Raw genomic sequence first — 25,512 nt, forward strand, 5'->3', positions numbered from 1 at the left:
TTCTCCCTGCTTGAATGATGACATACATGTACTTATCTTAATCTGTGCCACATATCCCCCAAGTGAAATCTAAGTTCCTTAAAGTCAGGGTTTACTTTTGATTTATCTTTGCATAGGCAATACTGTGAAAAGCATAGATGCTTAATACCTGCTTATTGTCAATAAGTACCTCAATCTAAATTAAAGAAAACAACCAGCTGTAGTAGGAAGTTATGATCTGAGTAACTAAAAAATAAATGATTTTCCTAGAGGAAAGCTTATGTGAATGACCCTCCTCTAACAAGAATGGTGGGGGTTACTTGGGCAGAATGCTGCCACTGGTTCGGTTTGTACTCAGACATTGTACCATTGTAGGCACTTTAGAAACAGCATGGTTAATGAAATAATGACTTCAATTGCATCAGCCCTGGAATGTTTATCATTTATCAATTTATCATTTAATCACATTTATACACACATGGAATTAAAACCTCAGAAATATATACAATTAAGTCCATAATTATGTGCATAAAATTAATCTAGGTGGTACAGTTTGAGGCCAGAATCCTAAGCAAAATGTTAAAAGTAGGTACTTTTGTCACCTCTCCCTTGCATACAAAACCTTCCTCTGTCCCTTCCTTCCTGTTTCCAGTCATTCAGTAGCTTACTTTCTTCTGTTGGTTGGCCTACAGGGCCAATGCCATGCCTTCTGACTCAAGTTCGATGATTCTGTGAAAAGACTGTAAACTTTCAGAGAATACTCCCCCCACTCCAAACTCCTAAATCGAGGACAACATTTACATATGTGAAGTACTTAATAAATGGTTGTTGAAGCAGATGGCTGGCAGCCCTTAACCTTGATCAGAGCCTCCCCTTCCCTTCCCCCTCCCCCAACATAGCCGTTTCTCTCCAAAATTACTCATTCTCCCCATAAATGCTAACCTTGTTGCTGATTAGGCAAATGACTGACTCAGCCACAGCTCTCACCTCTGTAACCAGAATGACTCCAAACCTTCAGAGACTAATCTGAACCAGCAGACAAGTAATACCTCTAATCTGCCCTGCCTCCTCCAAAACTTAGTTTCCTGCCTTTTTTCAGTGATTGATTTTCAGATGAAGATTGCCATTGATTGTGAAAGACATGGCCATTCACTGCCCTGTAGCCACACAGATTTGGAGTCTTGGGCTACCTGGATCAAGGGTCCCTGGAGCCGATTCTTATTCCACTGGTGCCTCTACCCTATTTTTTTCTGCCCTTCTATTATATACTCTAGAATCCATATTCTATCATTTAAAAACTGCCTTTTTGAATGAACCTGCATTTTTCCTAGAAATTTTATATTTGTACATTATCTATATATCTATAGATATAGGCATAGATATCTACATGTGTGTGTATGTGTGTGTGTGTGTGTGTGTGTGTGTGTGTAGTATTCATCTTCTTTGTACATGTTTTTCCTCAATAAAGTGTATCTTTAGCACATAAAATTATTTTTTTTAATTCACATCCCCAGCACCTGGCACATAGTAGGCGTTTAAAATGCTTACTGAATTAAACTGAAGTAAATGTTTCCATGCTACTTTGAGCTCAGTGAAGTGGGGCCTTGAACATTTGATTAATATAACCCTATTAAGGTATAAATGAAGCTTAACCTCATTCAACTTAAAACTTTCTGAGCATACTTCATCATAAAGTGGGGATATTCATTGTTGTACTACCTATCTCACAGGTTGTTCTGGAAAACAAAAAGCATTATTATCATCCTTCCAACATCATTTAGATTACAAGCTATTAGCACCATTAGAATCTTGAGGACTCATTTTTCACAAGGTAGAGTCATCTGGGTCAGAGGAGTAAACCTGGACTGTTCAGATCCGTTCATTAAGAAGTAAAGAATCCCTCTCCCTGCTGTGTGCTGTCTAATACATAAGATATCATTAAGCAATTGTGTGGGCTCTCATAGTTGGGGGGAGGTTAAGGGTGTGAGATATAGGAGTCAGATGTGGAACACCACAAATATAGAGTCAGAGAGGACTGGGAGAAACATGGGTTGGGCATTTTGTTTTTTGCCAGATTGACATTTACAAAATGGGGTTAAGGATGTTGGTGTTTCTGGCCAAATCTCCAAATGACTACAAAGAACTTGACATTTTGTTGCAGATTTTATTCCCAGAAGTCAAAGAATTACCAATCATTCAAAGGTTATAAAAAGAAATGAATCTTTCTAGGCCAGGCACAATTATGCCAAGGGGAAGGGGAAGATTAGTAGGTTATTGACCAGAGAACCTTAGAGATCTTTGATTCAGCAACTGAGGCAGAAAGGAGCTGGAGAATTCTATAATTTGATGCTATAATTACTGTCATTAAAGGAAGAATTAAAAGAAGTTAGGAAATTTGAAGGGCTGTGTTTTGGAAGTCTCTACTTGCCAGCTGACAAGTCATGGGTGTTCCCAATGATATTCCCCAATAGGCTTGGGGAAAGGTCCCACGAATTTCTCAAAGAGTTAGGAGTTCAAGCACAAAATGATCTGCATTTTTCTTTGGGAATCTAGCAGAAACAATATATGTGAGAAAAAAGAGATAAGCAAGAATGTATGAGGGAGATGTTCCCAAGACAGGTTTCTATTTGACACTCAATTCAGAAATCAAGAAACAGCTCCTCCAAGAGAAGAGAAAAGCAGTAAATATACATAAATATAAAACACTGGGTAAAAAAAAAAGTAAGGAAGAGGAAGAAAGGGAAGGGAAGAGAACTCTCTGCTTCTTTATCCGGTCAGTCTCCTTATATCTACTGACTGTATCTACTGTGTCTTTGTTCATGATTTCCCACCAAATGTCTACTTGTTATACCTCCTTCCTATCATAGCAGAAGAGCCCTCAGAAAACACAAAGCATATACTACAAATGAGGTTGCTGAGCTCTTGAGAGAAGAAGTAAGTTTCCCAAGATCACAGGTCTAATGAAGGGTTATTGTTGCAAGTTGAAGCTGAGTCCTGTTGGATGAAATGACATGTATGCACCCACAAAAAGAAGTATTTCCAAATACATGTGGTAATTTTGAGGTCAGGGTAATAATACCTTGGGATGAATAGGCAAGAAGTGATGATGGAGGTAAACTTTGAAGAGAACTAGGGATTCTACTAGTTGGCAGTGAGGAGAACATGTATGTCAGTGACAAAAGATAGCTTCTCTCAGTAAAGGTGTGGAGATTGGAGATAATGTCATATGTGAAGAAGCAATGAGGGCCACAATTCTGTAATTTAAAATTCATTAAGGGGGATAAGGTGCACTAAGACTGAAAAGGTAAATTTCAGTTACATCATGAAGAAGTTAAATGCCAGCCAGAAGATTTTATATTTGTTCCTAGAGGCAACAGGGAGCCACTGAAATTTCAGTGGGGAGAGGGCTGTGTGTATACCTGTATGTGTTTGTGTGTGTGTGTGTGTGTGTGTGTGTGTGTGTGTGTGTGACATGTTCAGTCTTGCACTTAAGGAAGATCATTATGGTAGCTGTTCTGAGGGTAGACTAGAGAAACAAAATGCTTTATGCAGAGATATCAATTAAGAAGCTATTCTAATAGTTCAGGCAAAAGTGATGATGGCTTGAACCGAGGTGATTGACATGTTAAGGAGGAAAAAGAGGTAGACTGGATTTATTTTTTGTGTAGGTGGAATCAACAAGACTTAGCAAGTGACTGGCTATAGGAGACAAGGGAAATCTCCATTTCTCCATCTCTCTCCTGCCTAGCAATAGCATGATGCAGCATTTAGCCTGGCTCCTCTAATGACTCCATTTCACTTTTGCCTCATCTATACCCATCTCCAATTCCCCATTCCATTCTCCCTGATTGGCTGCCATTTTCTACATGACTTCCAGAATCAGAATACATTTTAATCCCTTATGTCTTTGAAACATTGGACTTCTTTCTCTGTGGCAAAAAAAAAGCAGAATATCAGTTCAGCACCCACTAGCATGGACCAACTGAGGAGGGAAGTAGAAGGTGGGCAAACATGGAAGAGATGGAGGAGAAGAGGAGGAAAATGGGTGGTGTGCCTTGACAGAGGATATTTAGGAGCTCTGCCTAATGCTAGTGAGAGAGGTCTCCACTAAGATAGTTTAAAATGGAGGGAGAAGTAATAACATCTGTTATCTGCAGGAATAACAATGCAAAGAGAGGGAAAAACAAGGAGGCTCTATCCTTTGCATTGTTTTAGAAGATTCCTGGGTTTGGATGAGGTGTAAGTGGAGGTTGAAGCTGAATGCAGATGGCAATGATCTAAAATATAAAGTCCATTGATCTGTCTGAAACAATTCTCTAATTACTATCTCAAGGCTGCTAAACACAGGATGAAGGGGTGGAGGGGTGGTGGTCGGGTTGATCATTAACCTGTCAGGATACATGAGTCAGAGATAATGTTCTTAGCTTTAAGGCTATACTTGGGAGAACCTTGACATTCAAAATGTCAGCTCCCACAAACTCAGCATTTGTAAAGATGTCTGTCTTGCTTGGACTGGTCTCACAAGACACACTGACTCACTTCACTATTATATGATACATAGGCTTGGAACGGGAAAATCCTTGTACATAGTAATTAGCAAGTAGTAATGTACTCAGAGAGGTGGCAGTAACAGTGAGAGTGGGTTGTGTATGTGTGTGTGTGTGTGTGTGTGTGTGTGTGTGTGTGTATTTAGGTCTAGGAACATTTCTATACCCACAAAAGAATGGAATTGCTAAAATCAAATGGCAATTTTTTTTCCTTCTTAGATGTCCACATCTTTTCCTTCTAAGAACTACTCCTTTAAGTTCTTAAAATCTGGTCTTTGAAAAAATAAGACCTCAAGAACTTTCTCCAATATGCACTTTAGAGCTTAATCTATTTTTCCTACTGCACAAAACTGTCAATCTACATTGAATTAAACTACTCCTGAAACCTCCCTTCTCTCTGAGAAGCTTTCTTGATAGGGAGAGACAAGCTGACAGTTTTTTCTTTACTCCAAATTACTTTATTTCCTGATAGGCTTGAATTTGAAGATACACACACATATATAGATAGGTAGGCATATTTATATACAGATATCTATAGATATAGATAATTATGTTAGATAAATAATAGACATACAAATATACACAGACATATAGATATAGAGACAGAGATATGTAGAGAAGATAATGTTATAAAGCTCTTTGTAAATCTTAAAGAGTCATATAAATTCTGGCTGTTAGTAATAGTATGGTTAACATTATTAGTTATGGTCAAACCTGTACTTAAGGAAGATCACTTTGGTAGTTGTTGAGAGGATGGACTGGACAGATGAAACACTTTAAGCAGAGATATCAATTAGGAGGCTATTCCAATAGTTCAAGAAAATACACAGTTTGATAAAAGGGAATGAATAAACCCTCCACCTGGAGGAAGGAACTTAACCTCATATCTAGAAGCTCTGGGTTGAGTTTACTTTCCTTTATGAAGGACAGAACATTTGCAAGTAACTTTGCTCTTAGGCAGGGGGCAAAGCCTTGCCCTCACCTCCACTTTTCCCCATCTTTACAATGAACGTAATTATCTTTATGCTTCTTTGGTCTTTTATTAAAAAGACCTGGTCTTTACTCTTCTGTTTAATACATCTAATCCTAAGTGGTAAAATAAAGGATGCAAACTCCTCTTGGCTATAACCATGTCTATTTGCCATTTTACTTCTAAATGTACATAAAGAGTTCCCCTGCTAAATATTTTGCTAATGAATTCTTGGTATGCCATACTCACCAATTAAGAGAGAATATATTGTTGACTGGAGGGAAAAAGTAATCCTTTCCCCAAAGCCTGAGTCACCTCTGTTCCCATAGGGTGTACAATCTGTCTAGTGAGATAAGCAGTTCTAGGGTTGTATCTGTAGGTTTACAATATATCCACAAATCCAGGATGCTTTCCCTGGCATCCTAATTGCTCTGTCACTCTGTCAGCTAGCTTGTTAAGCTACCTTTTCCTTTCCTGATGATATCTCACTTTTCTTCTAAAAAGTAAAGGAGTCCTTTCCTTTCCTTATAGTAAAGAAGAAAGACTCTGGAAATCAAGACGGCACCCATGTCTCTAGCAATTCACTTTAGTTTCTAAATGTCTAGCATTCTACTGTCAGAATGTCTCTACTTTAGGGCTATTTTGTATTGTTCAAAAGGCTGAGGTGGAAAATTACCCTAAAGCAAAGCCTAGCTAGAGACAAGAAGAAGAAAGAGGAAAAGGAGGACAAGAAGAATTAGGAGGAAAAGAAAAACAAAAGGTGAAGTACAAGAAAGAGGAGGAGGAGGAGAAAGAGAATAAGAAGGAGAAGGGTAAGGAGGAGAAGGAGAATGAGAAGGCAAGGAAGAAGGAGGAGGAGAAGATGATGATGATGAAGACAATGATAATGATATGTTGTTCCCTCCCTCCATATAGCAGTATATTCTCTAAGTGGCAAACACTGTATTCAAAACATTTCTTGGCACAATATTTAGCATGGCATACATAAACATATTTACATATTAGATATGTATGTATAAACACATTTAACAATGAAATGGTGCATAAAACATGGTTTTGAGAAGAAGGAGAAGGAAGAGGATAAAGAGAAGAACAAGAAGAAGACATATGCTGTAAGGAAATCTCATTCATTGGGGTATAAACTTACATAGACTAGATTGGGGGATCATCAGATCATTAATTCACAGCTGGATCTTATAATAGCTTCCTAAACTAATCAAATTCTAAGTTCAAAGCCAAAGATAAATTTACACACTTTAGCTTAATATGACCTTGATAATCTCAAATTACAAAAATCCCAATAAGAACCTCAAAAATGTCTGATACTTTGAAATTCAGACTAGGAGACAAACACATATAAGGAACCAAACCACTTCTCATATTTTGCTTTTCTTTAGGAAGGAAAAGCACAGGTCTTGAGCCTTTAAAATGCTATATGTAACTTTAAGTCAACTAGCCTCTTATGTGCTTCCCAAATTCTGCATCCCCTTGGGATTCTCTAGACCCCTCACTGTGAAATATTGAAGGGAAAACATCAGAGACATTTAAGCCATAGGCTTGCTCTGGCATTTTAAAAGACAGAAAATTGCCTCATTTCCTCCACATGTAAGGAGAGCCATGGCAACAGCTCCAAGAAGCAATGAACTTTGGGAGTAAACAACAAGAACAGGATTTCTAACCAGTGTCTCTCTCTCCCTCCCTCTCTCTCTCTCTCTCTCTCTCTCTCTCTCTCTCTCTCTTTCTCTCTCTCTTTCTCTCTCTCATTCTGACACAGACGGACCCCCTTTGCAGCAGTATGATGGAGTCTATAGATCCTTTCTCAAAATAATATTTTCAATGCATAAAATAAAATATAGAATATTACAAAGGAAGCCAAATATAATGAATCAAAAAGTATTTTAAGGGGTGGAGGGAGAGGCGGGGGCCAAGATGGCAGAGTAAAAGCAGGGACTTGCTTGAGCACTCCCCCAAATCCCTCCAAACACCTGTAAAATGACTCTAAAAAAATTCTCCAGGTACAGAACCCAGAAAATGACAGAGTGAAACAAATCTCCAGCTCAAGACAACATGGAAGGCTGACAGGAAGGGACTATCACAGCAGCCTGGGAGTGCAGTGCAGTGTAGTATGGGCTATGCTGGCTCATACTGGGCTGGAGCAGACCTCAGGGGATTGAATCACTGGCAGCTCTGGTGCATTCCATACTTATCAACCCACAAATGCCAAAGACAAAGTAGAAGGTGCCTAGAAGTATCTCTGACAATAGCTATGCAAAACCCCTGAAGCTTGTGACAGAGCATTCTTTACTCTGGAAGCAGAGTCCTACCTTGACAAAGAAGTCAAAAGTCAAGTAACTGGCTGGGAAAATGAGCAAACACTATAAAAATCAGACTATAGAATCTTACTTTAGTGACAAAGGAGATCAAAACATATAATCAGAAGGAGACAAGAAAGTCAAAGTTCCTATATCCAAAATCTCCAAGAAAAATATGAATTAGCTGCAGGCTATGAAAGAGCTCAAAAAGTTCAACCCTCAAGTAAGAGAAGTAGAGGAAAAATTGGGAACAGAAGAGACAGTGATGCAAGAAAATCATGAAAAATGAGTCAACAACTAGCTAAAGGAGACCCAAAAAATACTGAAGAAAACAATACCTTAAAAAGTAACCCAAAGGGCTAAAGAGGTCCAAAAAGTCAATGAGGAGAAGAATGCCTTAAAAAGCAGAATTGGCCAAATGGAAAAGGAGGTCCAAAAGCTCACTGAAGAAAGTCATTCCTTAAAAATTAGAATGGAGCAAATGGAAGCTAGTGACTTTATGAGAAATGAAGAAATTAGAAATTATGAAAGAGAACCAAAAGAATGGAAAAAATAGAAAACAATGTGAAATATCTCTTTCAAAATACCACTGACCTGGAAAATAGATCCAGGAGAGATAATTTAAAAATTATTGGACTACCTGAAAGCCATGATTAAAAAAAAAGAGCCTAGACATCATCTTTCAAGAAATTACCAAGGAAAACTGCCCTGATATTCTGGAACCAGCGGGTAAAATAGAAATTGAAAGAATCCACCCATTGCCTATTGAAAAAGATCCCAAAAGTAAAACTCATATGAATATTGTACCCAAATTCCAGAGCTCCCATATGAAGGAGAAAATATTGCAAGCAGTCAGATAGAAACAATTAGAGTATTGTAGAAATTCAATCAGGATAACAGAAGATCCAGCAGCTTCCACATTAAGGTACTGAAGGGCTTGGAATATGATATTCCATAGGTCAAAGAAGCTAGAATTAAAACCAAGAAACACCTACCCAGCAAAACTAAGTATAATACTCAGCAAAAAAAAAAAAGATGGATATTCAATGAAATAGAGGACTTTCAAGCATTCTTGATGAAAAGACCAGGGCTGAATAGAAAATTTGACTTTCAAATATGAGAATGAATAGAAACATGAAAAGGTAAACAAGAAAGAGAAATCATAAAGGACTTATTAAAGTTGAACTGTTGGCATTCCTACATAGAAAGATATTCATAACTCATGAGACCTTTCTCAGTATTAGGGTAGTTGAAGGGAAAATACATACATATAGACAGAGGGCACAGGGCGAGTTGAATATGAAGGGATGATATCTAAAAAAATAAAATTAAAGGGTGAGAGGGGAATATATTGGGAGAAGGAGAAAGGGAGAGAGAATGGGGTAAATTATCTCACATAAAGGTAGCAAGAAAAAGCTGTTATAATGGAAGGGAAGAGAGAGTAGGTGAAAGGGAATGAGTGAATCTTGCTCTCACTGGATTTGACTTAAGGAAGGAATAAGATAAACACTCAATAGGGTATCTTACTCTATATGAAAGTAGGGGGGGAGAAGATAAGGGGAGTGAATGATAGAAGGGAAGGCAGATTTGGCAGGGGGTAGTCAGAAGCAAACACTTTTGAAAAGGAACAGGGTCAAAGAAGAAAATACAGTAAATGGCAGGGTGGGATAGGATGGAGGTAAATATAATTAGTCTTTCACAGTATGACTATTGTGGAAATGTTTTGCATAACTACATATACATAAACTATATTGAATTGCTTGCCTTCTTAATGAATGTGGGTGGGGAGGGAAGAAGGGAGAGAATCTGGAACTCAAAGTTTTAAAAACATGTTAAAATTGTTTTTACATGCAATTGGGAAATAAGATATACAGGCAATGGGGTATAGAAATCCATCTTGCCCTACAATAAAGTAAGGGGGGAGGTGAGAAGGGAAGGTGACAGAAGGGAGGGTATAATGGGGAAGTGGTAATCAGCATGCATGCTAATTTGAGGTGGGGGTAGGGGAGAGATGGGAAGAAAAATTGGAACTCAAAATCTTGTAGAAATGAATGTTGAAAACTAAAAATAAATAAATAATTTTTTAAAAGTATTTTTAAAATTTCACAGTACTCGCTCCAGGTTTAAGAGTCTCTAATTAGTTGTTCTCATTAAGGGACACCTAATATTTCCCCTTCTTCTCCCAATACCTTGAATACAAGTTCTCTCTGACGTCAGTCTCATCTCCTCTAGTGGCTTCAATGACCATTTCTGTGACTTCCTAATTTAAACATGTAGGCCCAACTTGTCACCAGATTTCTACTGTCCCATTGGCTTGCTACTTCTTCTTTGATACCTCTATCATCATACTCCAAACTCTTTGATGGCAGGAAACTTTTTTATTTCTTATCTTGTTTTGGTTTGGCTTGCCTTCCTTTGAATGCTTAGCATCAATCTGGGTAGCTGATACAAAATGAGTGATCAGAAATGCTTGAAGACTTGACTTAACTACTGTGGTCCAAAAATCTTTGAGTTCAACATGCCCCAAATTGGATTGAATAGAAAATTTCAAAGGTTGCTTCTGTTTAGGCAGATATACTTTTTAGAAAATGTATGGTCATTGTAACCTCAGGCATCTCTGTGGCTTTCCAGACTGAGGAACCATATGTATTCAGTATATGTATTTTGTTCATCATCATTATAAAAAAGGTCCATCTTCATAGCCCTTTGTAGGTTTGTGAGGCATTTTGCAGATATTCATTTTATCCTCCCAACAACCCTTAAAGAAGTCATGTTACTGTCTCCACTTTACAGGAGAGGGATCTGAGGCCCTGAGAATTTGAGTGACTTGCTAGAATCACATAACTAGTTAAGAATCTGAGTCAGGATTCAAGCCCACAACTTTCTAGATTTTCCCATAATGCATCTGCTGACTTTCCTAATCATTTTAATATCAACTTCCTGTTAGGCTTTAAGTATTTATATCCTCACTTTGGAATACCTTCTTCTCTATTTAGGTGTAACATGGAAACTCTGGTTTGGGAATTTAGTTCCAGGAAAAAGGAGTTGAGAAGAGAATGAGCCAAGAGCCACTGTATTTAATTGGTGACTCATCTGTATACTTGGCACCTTATGCTAATGGCTTTCCATGAAATGTAGAGTATAATGGTTGGGGTATCAGAGAAGCTGGGAATGAACTGGACTCTTTGGCTTCTTATTGTTCCTGCAGGTCACAGTGTTTCTCAGGGACTTCCTAAGTGAGGGGCTTGGGTTAGATATCCAATCAGGTCCCTTCTAGCTCTGAATCTTGGGATCAAATGATCCTTTGTTTGAATTGGAAATACTTGAAATGAGAAAAGATTATAACCAATGCCAAAGGTAATTTGATTTGACTTCAGGACAGAAAGCAATTTTAGTTAAAAGAAATCCAGGTTGCCAGATAATGGAAGTATTGCTTCTGGAGAAATTTATACACAAATGGGATAGCCAAGAACCAGTTTTTAGTGACCAAGGAAAATTAGATTTGTAGGCTAGAAGATCTTCATGAAAGTTAGAAAACAATAAGAATTTTCAAAACCAGCCATGCTCCACTTCTATCTTGAAAAGTGCAAAGGAAAATGAATACATCTCTAGGGAATGTGTCAGGTTTTGCCTGAAAATCATCAGTTTCTTCAATAAGAATGCCAAGATTGTTGTCTGACAACAAATAGGGAACTAGCTGAGAACATCATGTCATCTTATGGAGAAAGAGGACACTATCCAATTTAAAAGGTTCAACATTGATCTATAGAACAAGATTATTGGGAACCTCCAATTCTGTGCTACTTCTCCACTTCCTCTTATATTTTGTGGTGAGTTAGATGATTTGAGAATCTTCCAAAGGCCCTGAAATGGGATTGTCCCATTTTTTTCTTTTCACAGGGGACAGAAGAGGAGGCACCAACTCCAGCTCTAAGAGTAATGGTCAAAGGATCAGAAATTCTTAAGTTGAGAGCCAGGAGTAACTCTTGCCCAACTCCTTCATTTTAAAGATGGAGAAACTGAGGTCTGAAATGCCTTGTCTGCAATCAGGGAAGTAGCAAATAGCAGAATCAGAATTCAGACCCAGGGTTTCTGAAAGGTTCTCACAGCTGACTTGGCGATCAATGGGGTGACTACCATCTCTAGAATGAAGAATAACTATTTTTAATGAAGAGTTAACAACAACACCAAGAGAAAAAAAAAGATGGAGGGTTACCTTACCTTCAATGGGTTTAGGGACAAAGTGTGATGAAGGTTTGGTTTTTTTCACTCTGTTTCCTTTCATAATTTGACCTTCTTTATTGAGTCCCAGAAACCAAGCTCGCCCTGATTCTTGCTGCCGGTAAAGTGTAGAAGAATAGATGACGTAGTAATTTTCAAAAACAGATTCCTTAAATTTGCACTCAGGTGTGAAAACATCCTGGAAGAAAAAGAAAATGAAGACAAAAAATAGGAATTAATGAGCAGTTATTTCAAATTGACATTGCTGAAAGACTCCCTCTGGAAAGGACAAATCAAATTTGATTGAGCAAAGTCTCAAAGACAGTGAACCATATTAGATTCACAAAGAAAACAAAGTGCACCTATCCTGGAAGCTCTTCTCCATTTTGAAATTTATTCAGCCACATGTTCTGCAAACCTCCATGACTGACAAATAAAATAGTCTTGGTTAGATTTACACTGCAATTCTCAAACTAGCAGCTTATTTACTTAAGTGATGACAAGTATCCTTGTCACAGCTTCCTTGGCACGTTATAAATGGCATCACCGATTTTGTTTGTCTTGGGCACGAGAGAGTAATGACAAACATAATGCATCACCATGTGATAAAACATCTAAGGTACCACAAAAACTGTCAGGCCAGAGAAGAGTGTTCAGAACATCTTGGCTTCTGCTTTTAAGAAAAATATAAAGAATTTCCTGCATTAATTTTGTCCCATTTCTTGAATATGGCAGGGAATAAATTTGTTAAGCTGAATTTCTGTAAGGGAATCAGAGCAACTCAAGAGTTAGAAGGGTCCTCAGTAGCTGTCTAGTCTAACCAATACCTGAAAATAGTCTCCTATATGATCAAACTTCAAGTAGTCTTCTAGCTTTTGCTTCAGACCCACCGGTGACGGAGAACTGCTACCTACCGGGATAGCTTTAAGTCTTAGGAAATCAGTTTTTACATCAAACTTAAATCTTTCTCTTGGCAACTTCCACCCACAGCTGCTAGTTTGGTCTTTTTGAGCCAAGAAGACCACATTTCATTTCACTTCAATGTGACAGATAATCCTCAAAGTTTCTGAACACTAGCAATCATTTCTTCCCAATGCCTTCTCTTTTTTGAGATTAAAGATCCCCTTTATGTACGTCCAATCCCATTATGGAATGGTATCAAGCCCTTTCTCTTTCCTGTTTGCCTTCTTTGGGATATTGTCTACCTTATCAATTTCCTAGATAAATTGGTGCCCAGAGATGAACACAAAATTTCAAATGTGTCCTGACCAGGGCAGAGTCTACTGGGACTATTACAGCCTATTGACTGCATGTTGGCCATTCTTAATGTGGCTTCAGATAGCATTAGCTCTCGTAGCTGCCATTTTGCAATGAAACCCTCCTTGAAAGCCTTACAGGACATGGAAAAATTTTAAAAGCTAATATAAATCATCTGTTTCAAGCACACCACTGAGAATGAGGGTTTGTCATGGTGGCAGTACAGTGAAGGAGAAAGGAAAAATCTAAATCGATCCTTGGCTGCCCCAGTGACTCAATAAGATATTTATCACCTTCATCATGAAAACAAACAAATAAAAACTGACCAATTGAATCACAGACATTTTATGAAGAAGTCCTATGAGGTTTTTTTTTTTCCCTAAAGTTAAAATATAAAAGATTTCAAAGGGATGAGATAAACCAAATCCACCTCAATTCTAACTAAAATTGAATTTTGAGCATCATTAGTAATGACAGGTGTTTTGTGTTCAGTGAAGGCCTGTGCTGTTTGTGGTTCAGCTAGGGCATTGGCTCTCGTCTGAAAGAACCCATGTTCTAATGAGCATACCCATGTTTCATGACTAGTGGGTGTCTGACCATACTTAGATTCACTGATAAATAAATATCAGTCACAAATGACCACAATCCTTCCCTGCAGCTGTTTTTTTTTTCTCTGCTAATTGCTTTGTCCCCTCTGCTTAGAAATGCTTGGGCAAACACCAGTGAATCCTAGCAGATTTCACAACAGCAAGTTGAAATATATACATATATATATCATATATATATATATATGATATATGTGTGTGTATGCATGTATATATGTATGTATGTACATATATGTATTTACTTGAAATAAGAAAGAACATAGGTTAAGGTCTTTTCCACTGTTTAAAGTCATTAGCAATTACAAAAGTAAGATCTAAAGAAAAGAATAAGAATGGAGATGGGGCCAGAGATTTGTTTTTAACATTGTTGTTGATCTCAGTGAAACACAACAGAGAACCAGAAAAGAAACGATTACAAAAAGCTGAGGAAACCTCCCCTTAGTTTGTTTTTCAGTGGATATAACCGCATTAGATGACCTTTGTCTTGTCTGTTGAAAGGTCAATTCTTCTATGACCTTCTCTCACTGCTCACTGTAACCAAGACAAATTTTCTTTATTACCGAGAACTTAAACCAAACAAAATCTTGGGTTGACATAAATTTGGATATTATTTTGAACTCCCGCTTTTGTCAAAATTTAATAGTTTTGGAAACATGAAAATTTTGTTAAAACAGTTCATTAAATAAATCAAACACCTGGTAGCATTGACTGTTAACAGGGAAGGTGGTTCATTCTGATGGTTTTGGTAGTTCATTTAGCAGTTCACATTCAGTTCAGGTGTACAGAGGTGTATGGAAGGGAGGCAGGCTTGGAGAAAAAAGAGACACAGTGGGTTGGAGAGCCTAGTTTTCTCTGGTGTATACTGTGAAGATAGGGGGAATCAATAGCATAAAATAAGCTTTTGTTTTATTGGGGCATCTCTGGTAATCTCCATTCATTTCTAGTCCGTGTTGTCATTATCATCATCATTTCCTCATCATTGGGAGGCAATAGGTTGCAGAGTATAGTAAACTGGTCTCAGAGTCAGAAAAACCTGGGTTCAAGTCTCATCTCTGACACAAACTGTCTGTGTGACTCTAGACAAATGACTTCAATTCACACTGCTCTAGATAACTGTCTAAAACTCTACAATGTATGGAAAGTGCCAAGCAACATTAGAAAAGTAGCTTCTTCATCCAAAGGTTGCCCATGCCAAGGAAATCCTGGAAGATTTCCTATCCCTTTTAATATTCAGTTTATAAATAAAACAGCTTCAATGAAGATAATGAATAATCTAAGTGAGAGATCTAAAGTTACAGTTTTCAAAGACCACTTCATAGACACTCAGCTCATAAGAATAGCACATTCTTCTTCTTGCTCCATGAGAAAAAAAAAAATCCATCTTCTGTTTTTTTTCTATTTATTTATTTATTTAATATTTTAGTTTTCACCATTGATTTTCACGAGAGTTTGAATTACAAATTTTCTCCCAATTTCTACCCTCCCCCCCTACTCCAAGAGGCCATATATTCTGATTGGCCCATTCCCCAGTCAGCATTCCCTTCTGTCACCTTGCTCCCCCCCATCCCCTTTTCCCTTACTTTCTTGTAGGGGAAGATAGATTTGTATGCCCTGTTGCCTGTATATCTTATTTCCTAGTTGCATGCAAAAACTTTTTTGAACATCTGCTTTTAAAACTTTGAGTTCCAAATTCTCTCCCCTCTTCCCTCCCCACCCACCCTTCCTAAAAAGGCAAGCAATTCAACATAGGCCACATGTGTATCATTATGCAAAACCCTTCCACAATATTCATGTTGTGAAAGACTAACTATATTTTGCTCCTTCCTATCCTATCCTGCTTTACTGATTTTTCTCCCTTGACCCTGTCCCTTTTTGAAAGTGTTTGCTTTTGATTACCTCCTAGCCCTATCTGCCCTCGCTTCTGTTGTCTCCCCTTTTTATCCCCTTCCTCCTTCTTTCCTGTGGGGTAAGATACCCGATTGAGTGTGTATGGTATTCCCTCTTCAGGTCAATTCTGATGAGAGCAAGAATCACGCATTCCCCCCCACATGCCCCCTATTCCCTTCCTACGAAACTGCTTTTTCCTCCCACTTTTATGCGATATAATTTACCCCATTCTATCTCTCCCTTTCTCCCTCTCTCAATATATTCCTCTCTCATCCCTTAATTTGATTTTTGATATATATTTTATATATATATATATATATATATATATTTGATATATATATATATATATTTTGATATATATTTGATATATATATATATATAATGTATGTTGCGGGCCAAGTTAGAGCTGAGCCCTGTCCTCCTCCGACCTTCAGGCCCAGGGGCCTGCTGAGATAGACTCGGGACTTTGGGATGTGGGTGGAGCCAGGAGGAGGGGTCTTGCCTTTGTTGCCTCCCTAGCAATTCCAGGTCTTTGCCCGGACCTGCCTGACCACCTGGAACTTCCGGCTCTCTGTCTGGGCTTACCAGAGCACGTATATATGTATGTATATGTTCCCTTCAGCTACCCTAATACTGAGGTCTCAAGAATCATACACATCGTCTTTCCAAGTAGGAATGTAAACAAAATAGTTCAACTTTAGTAAGTCCCTTATGATTTGTCTTTCTCATTTACCTTTTCATGCTTCTCTTGATTCTTGTGTTGGAAAGTCAAATTTTTTATTCGGCTCTGGTCTTTTCATTGAGAAAGCTTGAAAGTCCTCTATTTTATTGAAAGTCCATATTTTGCCTTGGACCATGATACTCAGTTTTGCTGGGTAGGTGATTCTTGGTTTTAATCCTACCTCCATTGACCTCCAGAATATCATATTCCAAGCCCTTCAGTCCCTTAATGTAGAAGCTGCTAGATCTTAAGTTATCCTGATTGTGTTTCCACAATACTCAAATTGTTTCTTTCTGGCTGCTTGCAGTATTTTCTCCTTGACCCGGGAATTCTGGAATTTGGCAACAATTTTCCTTGGTGTTTTCTTTTTGGGATCTGTTTCAGGAGGTGATCAGTAGATTCTTTCAATTTCTATTTTACCCTCTGGCTCTAGAATATCACGGCAATTTGCCTTGGTAATTTCATAAAAGATGACATCTAGGTTCTTTTTTTTGATCATGGCTTTCAAGTAGTCCAATAATTTTTAAATTATCTCTCCTGGATCTATTTTTGAGATATTTCACATTATCTTCCATTTTTTCATTCCTTTGCTTCTGTTTTATAATATCTTGATTTGTCATAAAGTCACAAGCTTCCACTTGCTCCAATCTCATTTTTTAAGGTAGTATTTTCCTCATTGGTCTTTTGGACCACCTTTACCATTTGGCTAATTCTGCCTTTCAAGGCATTCTTCTCCTCATTGGCTTCTTGGAGCTCTTTTGCCATTTGAGTTAGTCCATTCTTTAAGGTGTTGTTTTCTTCAATATTTTTTGGGTCTCCTTTAGCAAGTCATTGACTTGTTTTTCATGGTTTTCTTGCATCATTCTCATTTCTCTTCCCAATTTTTCCTCTACTTCTCTAATTTGCTCTTCCAAATCCTTTTTTTAGCTCTTCCATGGCCTGAGACCAGTTCACGTTTTTCTTGGAGGCTTTTGATGTAGGCTGTTTGACTTTGTTGATTTCTTCTGGCTGTATGTTTTGCTCTTCTTGGTCAACAAAGAAAGATTCCAAAATCTGAGTCTGAATCTGAGTCCATTTTTGCTGCCTGGCCATGCACCCAGCCAACTACTTGACCGTTGAGTTATTCATCAGGGAATGACTGCTTGTAGAGCAGAGAGTACTTTGTCCCAAGTTTGAGGGGCTGCACTGTTGTTTTCAGAGCTACTTCTACACAGCAAGCTCTGCAACACCAGCACTCCTTGTGCCCCAAGAACTGCCAGCCCGGACTGCCACTCAGATCTAAGCTGGATCTGCACTCCTGCTGTGATCTGCACTTAATTCCTCCCACCAGGTGGGCCTGGGGCCAGAAGCAACTGCAGCTGTAGATCCTCAGAGCTGCACCACCTCTGCTGCCCTCCACGAACTCCTTTCACTCCCTGCAGTTTTTCCCACTAACCTTCTCTGTTGTCTTTGGTGTTGGTGGTTTGAGAAGTCTGGTAACTGCCACAGCTCACTGACTCAGGGTGCTAGGGCCTGTTCTGCCTGGCTCCTGGTCTGGTTGGTCCTGGCACAGCCCACATTGAGCTCTGCTCCACTCTACTCCCAGCTCTGTGTGATAGACCTTACCCAGCTACCATTCATGTTGTCCTGGCCTGTAGCCCTGCTTCCCTCTGCTATTTTATGGGTTCTGCAGTTCTAAAATTTGTTCAGAGCTGTTTTAATAGGTGTTTGGAGGGTTCTGGGGGAGGGCTTTAGACAATTCCCTGCTTTCCAGCCACCATCTTGGCTCCACCCCTCATCTTCTTGTTTACATAAAAAAATTCACATGCTCCATGAAAACACCAAATTAAAAGTTTAGTTAATTAACTCAAGGTGAAATTCATTCTTTTCCTAATTAGACATCACAAACAGAAGAAAGGCCTCTGAGCCATCTTCATGAAAGGCAGAAACCAAAGTCACTGACCAAAGGCTACTCTCTCCTAAATCAAACTTCAGAATCTGGGAATGGGGTGCTACAGATTGACTGCTCTGACTTAGACTCTGGGCCATATCAGTACCAAATGGATACAATGAGCAAATGAAAATGGCACTAAAGAAAGTGGATTACACCCAACATCTGCCTCCTTCCTTTAGTCTTACATGCTGCAGAATGGAGTTAGAAGAAATTATAAAAGCAATCTAACTGGATCTACTGTAAATGTATATTAGCTAATATCAACTGGGCCCTCTCTGCAAGTATCCTAAACTTCCCTAACCAATTCACATTGGAACCTAAGGACAAACTCAACATATTATGGAAAAACTGCTTTAGGATTCTACAGGGAGCCCAACAGGAAGTTATACCTCAGAAAATCCACACAAAGAGAAAATAATAACTTTCAGTAACAGGAGGCATGAGTTATCCTTTGCCACATGTGCTCTCTAAGACTGAGCTCAGTCTGCATAGGTATTAAGAGGGTTACAGAGGATAATATACCCCTCTCAATGGCAAGGGGGGTAACTGTATACTACCTAAATAAATACTCATTTCTAGATGATAATTAACTTTGGATGGCTAATTTTTGTCAACTGGTAATCAACATGGAATGTGAGAGTAAGAGACCATGAATTATAATATGAAGAAACTGTCCCCAATCCCTTGTAGTTACCCCTAGAGCCCTGAGAGAAGTAATTGAGAAACTTCTGGGGCCTTAATACCTTAATGAATATTGGGGAAGTAGCCCTTGAGCCTTCAATTCACATATTCTAAGATGATATAAGATCAAAAAGATAACTTCACTCAACAACCTTCTCTTGGCCAATATTAGAGGAAGAATAAATTTAGAAATAAAATTTATTAAAATAAATTTAAAAAAATCTTTATCAAAGTCTCTGGCATTGCTTTGGATGATATCTTACACAGAGTTCAAATGGAAGGATTTGCCATAGTAATACAAAGTCATCCAGAACACTCTTGTGTGTGAATGACTTTGTACACATTTTAAAAAGCCCCAGAACTCTCTGGCTCCTTGATGACCTTTACAACCAACCAACCAACTACTTACTCAATATTTATTCAATAGGCACCCCAATGTACAATGTCCAGTGTCAGACATAGAAAGTGAGAAGTCCAAAAGTCTTTGCCCTTATGGATCTTAGTCTATCAATGCAAGACAACATGCTCATCAGAGATAATAGATAGATAGATAAATAGACAGATAGATAGATTGATGAATGGAACTTATTAGGAGTGGTAAAGCACTAACAAATGGGATACTCCTCATAAAAATGGGAATTTTAAGAAATTAAGGATTCTTCATTGGGGAGGCAAAGTAGGAGCATGTTCCAAGCATGAAGAGAAGAAATGGAATGTACATGAGTAAAGAGGAAGGAAAACATTTAAATCTGATTTGTCTAAATCTCTTGAGACCCACCATATGAGCAGAAAAACTAAATTAATGAATTATAGCCTACTGCCCAGATTATGATAAGCAGATGGTTGAACAGAGAGTTCAGTAGTACATCTATTTAGGACAGTAACTGCAAATGTACAATATGATGAAAGGACATGGAGAGGATTTCATTTGGAAAATTGTAAAGATGGACACCACACACGTACATACACACAAACACACACACACACACACACACACACACACACACACGCATGCACACAATATTTTTAAAGTCAATATTTTCCCAGTGTTGCTCTATGTTTCAAATACGGGGACACCACAGTCACCAGTGGGGGGAAAAATGTACATGAGCCATAGAGCATTGAAAATCATTTGTTTCCAATGAATAAATGAGGATAGAGAGTGAGTTCAGAAATGCATTTCATTGTCTCAGTATTGCAATGGATCTGCAGTATTATTCAAGTGATCATCCCCTTAATGATGGAGTTCACAACATCATCTAGGAATTTCACACTGGGAAGTAGAGGGGTTGGATTCATTTAACGATGATGAGGGATGACAGATGAGTCAATATAATGCAAAACATTTCAAAAACTGTAACACTCTCTATAAATGGTAGGTACAACACAACAACAGCTAACATTTACATAGCACTTTCTATGGCAGGCAATGTGATAGATGTTCTGCAAAAATCATCTCATTTGATATTCAGAACCCTGGGAGGTAGCAGTTACAATTCTCCCCATTTTGTAGATGAGGAAACTGAGGCAAACTTGTTAAGTGACTTATCTAGAGTCATGTAGAAAACGAGTGTCAGATCTCAGAACTCAGATCTTCCTGACTTCAGGTCCAGTGCTCCATCTGCTACCTACAACCTTCCTCTGGCAGAGAACATGGAGAATGTTCAAGAAAAACTGAGAAAGACTACGGATCTTCTAGGAAGTTTGGTGGTAGGAGAACATCAAGAATATGAAGCCAAGCATGAATCTTAGCTTTGTTTGGGAAAGAAAGGAATTTCAAAGATGCCAACGTAGGTGCCCTGAAGTGATCAGAGTGAAACAATGACCAGTACTCTCCAATATTTTTTATCATATGTAAGGCTTAACAATCAGGGGCCAGATTGGGGACCATTTATTCAATATATTTAAATTTTTGTGCTAGAAAGGCAGATGAATGATTAAAACTTGGGGGCTGTTGAATTTACCCGAGAAATATTTATCCCCATCCCTTTTCCACCTCCCCAATCCAGGTCTATTTTTTTCCTGTTAGAGATCTAACATTTTCACTGATATGTGTATATACTATAACTGTCTTATCTGCCTATTAGCCAATGTTTGAACAAGGAGCTATTTTGGTGCTATCCTTTGGAAATGGCCACCTCTTGCTAAAACTAGAAATAAAATGTTTCATATAATAAAAGATGTGATGAATAAATACACAGCACAGAACGTTCAACAGTAGACACACTTTGGAACTTTTTTTATCAATACATTCTAAAATTAGGTTGCTTTCTGGATTTCCCATCTACTTGATTAAAAGAGTGATCATTTCCCAGCCGGTGATCCCTCTGTAGCAATGTTTGCTGCCATTGTTACCCTCATAATAAATGGGATACTTCTTCCTCAAGAATTATATCTCCCTGGACTGATTTCATTGATAATTAGTAAATATTGTTCTCTCACAGGCATCTATATGTATCTATCTAGCTTCCTGTCTGTTTTAATCAGCCAAGATCTGCTTCTCAAATCCTTCCCTGATTGAGAATATAACTTGTTTTAAATACATACAATCAATCAAAACAAATTTCCACATTGGTCTCATACAATTTATGTTTTGTCTGATTCTACATTCTTCCAAAATGTCAATATACAATGAAATAGATTCTGACTTAGTAAATGCTTGTTGAATGAATGACTAATGCAACAAAGTTATGTACAATGCCTTTTGGAGCCAAAGGAAAATCATCTGTACTAAGGCACTGTAGCATATCAGTCAAAAAATGGCATCAATAACTTCTGGTTGCTGAATCAAGAAAGAAAAGTCCAGAGAATGTGGGTACCATGTGCAGCTCCCTTTGACATGTCATGAGTCATTTGGACTGCTTAATTTCATTCTCATTCTCTTTCTCTCTCTTTCTCTCCTCCTCCATCCCTTGCCCTCCCTCCCACCTTCTCTCCCTTTGTTTGTCCTAAAATCATCATAGAAATTATTTTATTTTTATGTTGGGTCTAAGTGTGAGGGCATTCCCTTGAGTCTTTGGGGTTATAACCCCATTATGGACAAAAATAATCTTAGATTGTAGTGTTCTATTTGTGGTACTTGAATACTCTGTTGACAACATGTAATTCATGAATAAGAGTGTTAAAACTTTTTACAATCTTACTTCAACTATGGAATCCATCACAAAGGGCCAGCCTTCATTATGTTAAACTTTGGATTGCTGTTGCTGTTCTTGTTCATCCATTCTTTCATGCTCCAAACTTCATGCCATATAACCTTGAGATATATGACTGAAAAACTTCTACAGTTGAGTATTCACTGTCAGTCTTCAGTGCACACACACACACACACACACACACACAGAAGATATAATTATTACAACAGCTATTTTATGAGGGGTATTGTAATATATAACCTTAAATCATAACACCCTTGTCATGAGGACAAGTGGGAAAAAATGCCACAGGCAAATGGAATCCAGCAAACTAAGCCTGATCATAAGAAGGGCTTTTTCTTTTTCCTTCCTTCCTTCCTTCCTTCCTTCCTTCCTTTGTTTCTTTCTTTCTCTTTCTCTCTTTTTCCCTTTTTCTCTTTCTCTCTTTTTCCCTTTTTCTCTTTCTCCCTTTTTCCCTTTCTCCCTTTCTCTCCCTCTCTTTCTTTCTTCCTTCTTTTCTTTCTTTCCTTCTTTCTTTCTTTCCTTCTTTCTTTTCAATAGATAAGGCAGGTATGAGGACACCAAGGGATTTAAAAATGCAGCCCATCTTTCAGATGTTCTGTCACATGACAATGTCACAACCCCACTCATATATTAAAACCTCATAACAAAAAAGAGTTACATCAAAAATTAGAATTGATACTAGGAAAGACAAATGGGAAGGTCATCTGGATGAGACCAAGCTCACAAAGCAGAAATCTATGTGAGATGTAATATTATATCGAAATAAGTTTTGTAAAATATATTTATTTGATTTCTGATATGGGGTCCTGGAAAAAATCAGAAAAGAGAATAATATTGTGCCCCCCAAAATTAATCATGCTGATAAAGAAAACCACCAACCCACAACCTATGTTCTTCTCAATAATATCTGTAGAGAATGACTTACATACATATCAAGGTCATCTATGACTATGACATGAGAAAGGTACAGTATTGCTTTGAATGTGAGTTTATTTGCCAGAAAATATATGTATATATATATATATATATATATATATATATATATATATACACATATATATATATACATACACATATATATACATATATATATTTCTTGAGTATATACTAGCTCTCAGGTTCTGTGTTAGGTGCTGAGTATTCAAAAAACAAAAAAAAGAAATACTGCCTGCTCATAAAAAGCTTATAGTCTATATTCTATACATATGTGTGTATGTGTATATCCATATTCATATGTATATATGTATATATATATATATATATATATATATGCATTCATTTGAATTCAGGTTATTGGATAGGAATACCAGTAGCTAGGGAAATGAGCAAGTAATTCATTTAGGGGGTGACATTTAAGCTAAAATTTGAAGGAATTTAGGACTTTCATAAGGCAATATTGATAGTGAGGGGCATTCCAGGTAGGGACAATAGACTTTCCCTGCAAGATACTAGAGGAAGGAAATGATGAATGACATGTGCAAAGTTAGCATTAATGGTGACAATACCTTTTGTTTTTGGTAACACCAACACTTGGCACATAGGTAGTGATCAATTGCTATAAAATTTTGTGTTGTTCTTTCTTCTCCCTATGTTGTTTACATCTTGGTTTCGTGACTAAATTAGAAGCTTTTTGAAGGTAAGATCTGTATTTAATGTTGTTTCCACCTCCTACAGTAAACAAGGCAGATAATGCCACCCAAAGTTGATGCATAATAAATTGTTGGTTCAATTTCATGCATTTAAAAATGATCAATAAACCTGGAATATGTGCAAGACCTTATACTAAATGCTAAGGAAAAAAATTAAAATTAAAATTTTAAATTAAAAAAAAAAAACTAAAAAAAAATAATAGCACAGGAAATGTAGACTGAATCCAGATTTTTAAGGGCTGAAAATACCAAATAGATTGCAGTAGAGGCTGCTAAAGCTGCTTGCACAGGGGAGAGACAAGGTCAGACCTGAATTTTAGGATTTCCAATTTGGCAGTTGTGTGAAATATGGATTTCAGAGGGAAGACACCAATGGTTCTGAGGCCAAGTATGAGGCTTCTGTATTTGTCCAGAAAGAGATAATAAAAGCTTAAACTAGGGATTTCAACATGCTTATGAAAATCTTTCTTGACTCCAACAACTCAACCAGCTAAGCAATCAATTGATAATTAGGGATTTATCTTAATTTATCTTACTGTGTGTCAGTCACTGTGCTAAACTCTTTGGATAAAAAGAAAATGAAAAAAAATCATTCCTACCCTAGCATAAATAGCTTACATTCTGATGGGGGATATAGCATATAAAAATGAGCTACAATCATCGTTTACACAAGAGAGTTGCAAGGTAACCTTCAGGGAACAGGTGGCCTTAGCCTCTGAGGAGACAGGAAAAGGTGTCCTTTAGAAGGTAGGACTTCAGTGGAATTTCAAAGGAAACCAGGAATTTTAAGAGGCTGACTTAACAATGGGAGCATTATAACCATGGTGGTGAAGTTCGCATAAAAGCATGAAGGGTTGTATGCAAGGCATAGCAAGTAAGCCAGTATTGCTGGACTGTTGGGAGCACAGAAGGGAGAAGAATTTAGGAAAACTAGAAAAGTAGAAAAAGATCAAGTTGGGAAGAGCTTCCAGTACCAAACCAAAGATTTTATCCTACAGGTGATAGCCAATGGGCCTTCTTGAAGAGGGGAATGCCATGGTCAGACCTGGGGTTTAGGATAGTCATTTTGGAAGCTGAGTGTGGGATGGACTGGACTGGGGAAGAACTTGAGGCAAGGAGACCACCCAGAGGGCCACTGCAATGGTCCAGGTGAGAAGTAATAGGGGCCTGATCTTGCATGGGGACTTTGTGCATAAAGAATGTCCACTTTGAGAAGGAAGGACAAACACAAGGCTCAGCCTATCCATGAGCAATTTTTTTTTTTCCAATTGTTTAGTTCTGACTTTATTGTGTGAACAGTGTTTTATAGTTGTGTTGCTATAGTTCCTGGATTTGTCTTGGCAGGTAGGCTCTCAAGTATTTTGTGGAGTCTACAATTATTTTAAGTGGAATTTTTCTTTCTATCTCTTGTTGCTGGACTTTGTTGGTAATATATAGAAATACTGATGATTTATGTGAGTTTATTTTATATCCTGAAACTTTGCTAAAGCCATTAATAATTTCATGTAGTTTTTGTTGTTGTTGTTGACTGTTTAGGATTTTCTAAGTATAACATTATATCATCTGCAAAGAGTGATAGGTTGCTTTCCTCA

The 25,512-nt window shown here is 37.8% G+C and overlaps 1 protein-coding gene across 1 annotated transcript in view; it reads right to left on the reverse strand.

Annotated features, from left to right (window-relative positions):
* The window catches only part of FGF12 (fibroblast growth factor 12), a 262,211-nt gene that overhangs the window by 10,073 nt on the left and 226,626 nt on the right, over positions 1–25,512 (reverse strand). The window contains exon 4 of the mRNA XM_036754914.1: positions 12,030–12,228. Coding sequence (XP_036610809.1) covers positions 12,030–12,228 — 199 coding nt within the window. The remainder of the gene's footprint in view (positions 1–12,029; positions 12,229–25,512) is intronic.

Source organism: Trichosurus vulpecula, chromosome 4 (assembly GCF_011100635.1).
Source record: "Trichosurus vulpecula isolate mTriVul1 chromosome 4, mTriVul1.pri, whole genome shotgun sequence".
Classification (NCBI taxonomy): domain Eukaryota; kingdom Metazoa; phylum Chordata; class Mammalia; order Diprotodontia; family Phalangeridae; genus Trichosurus; species Trichosurus vulpecula.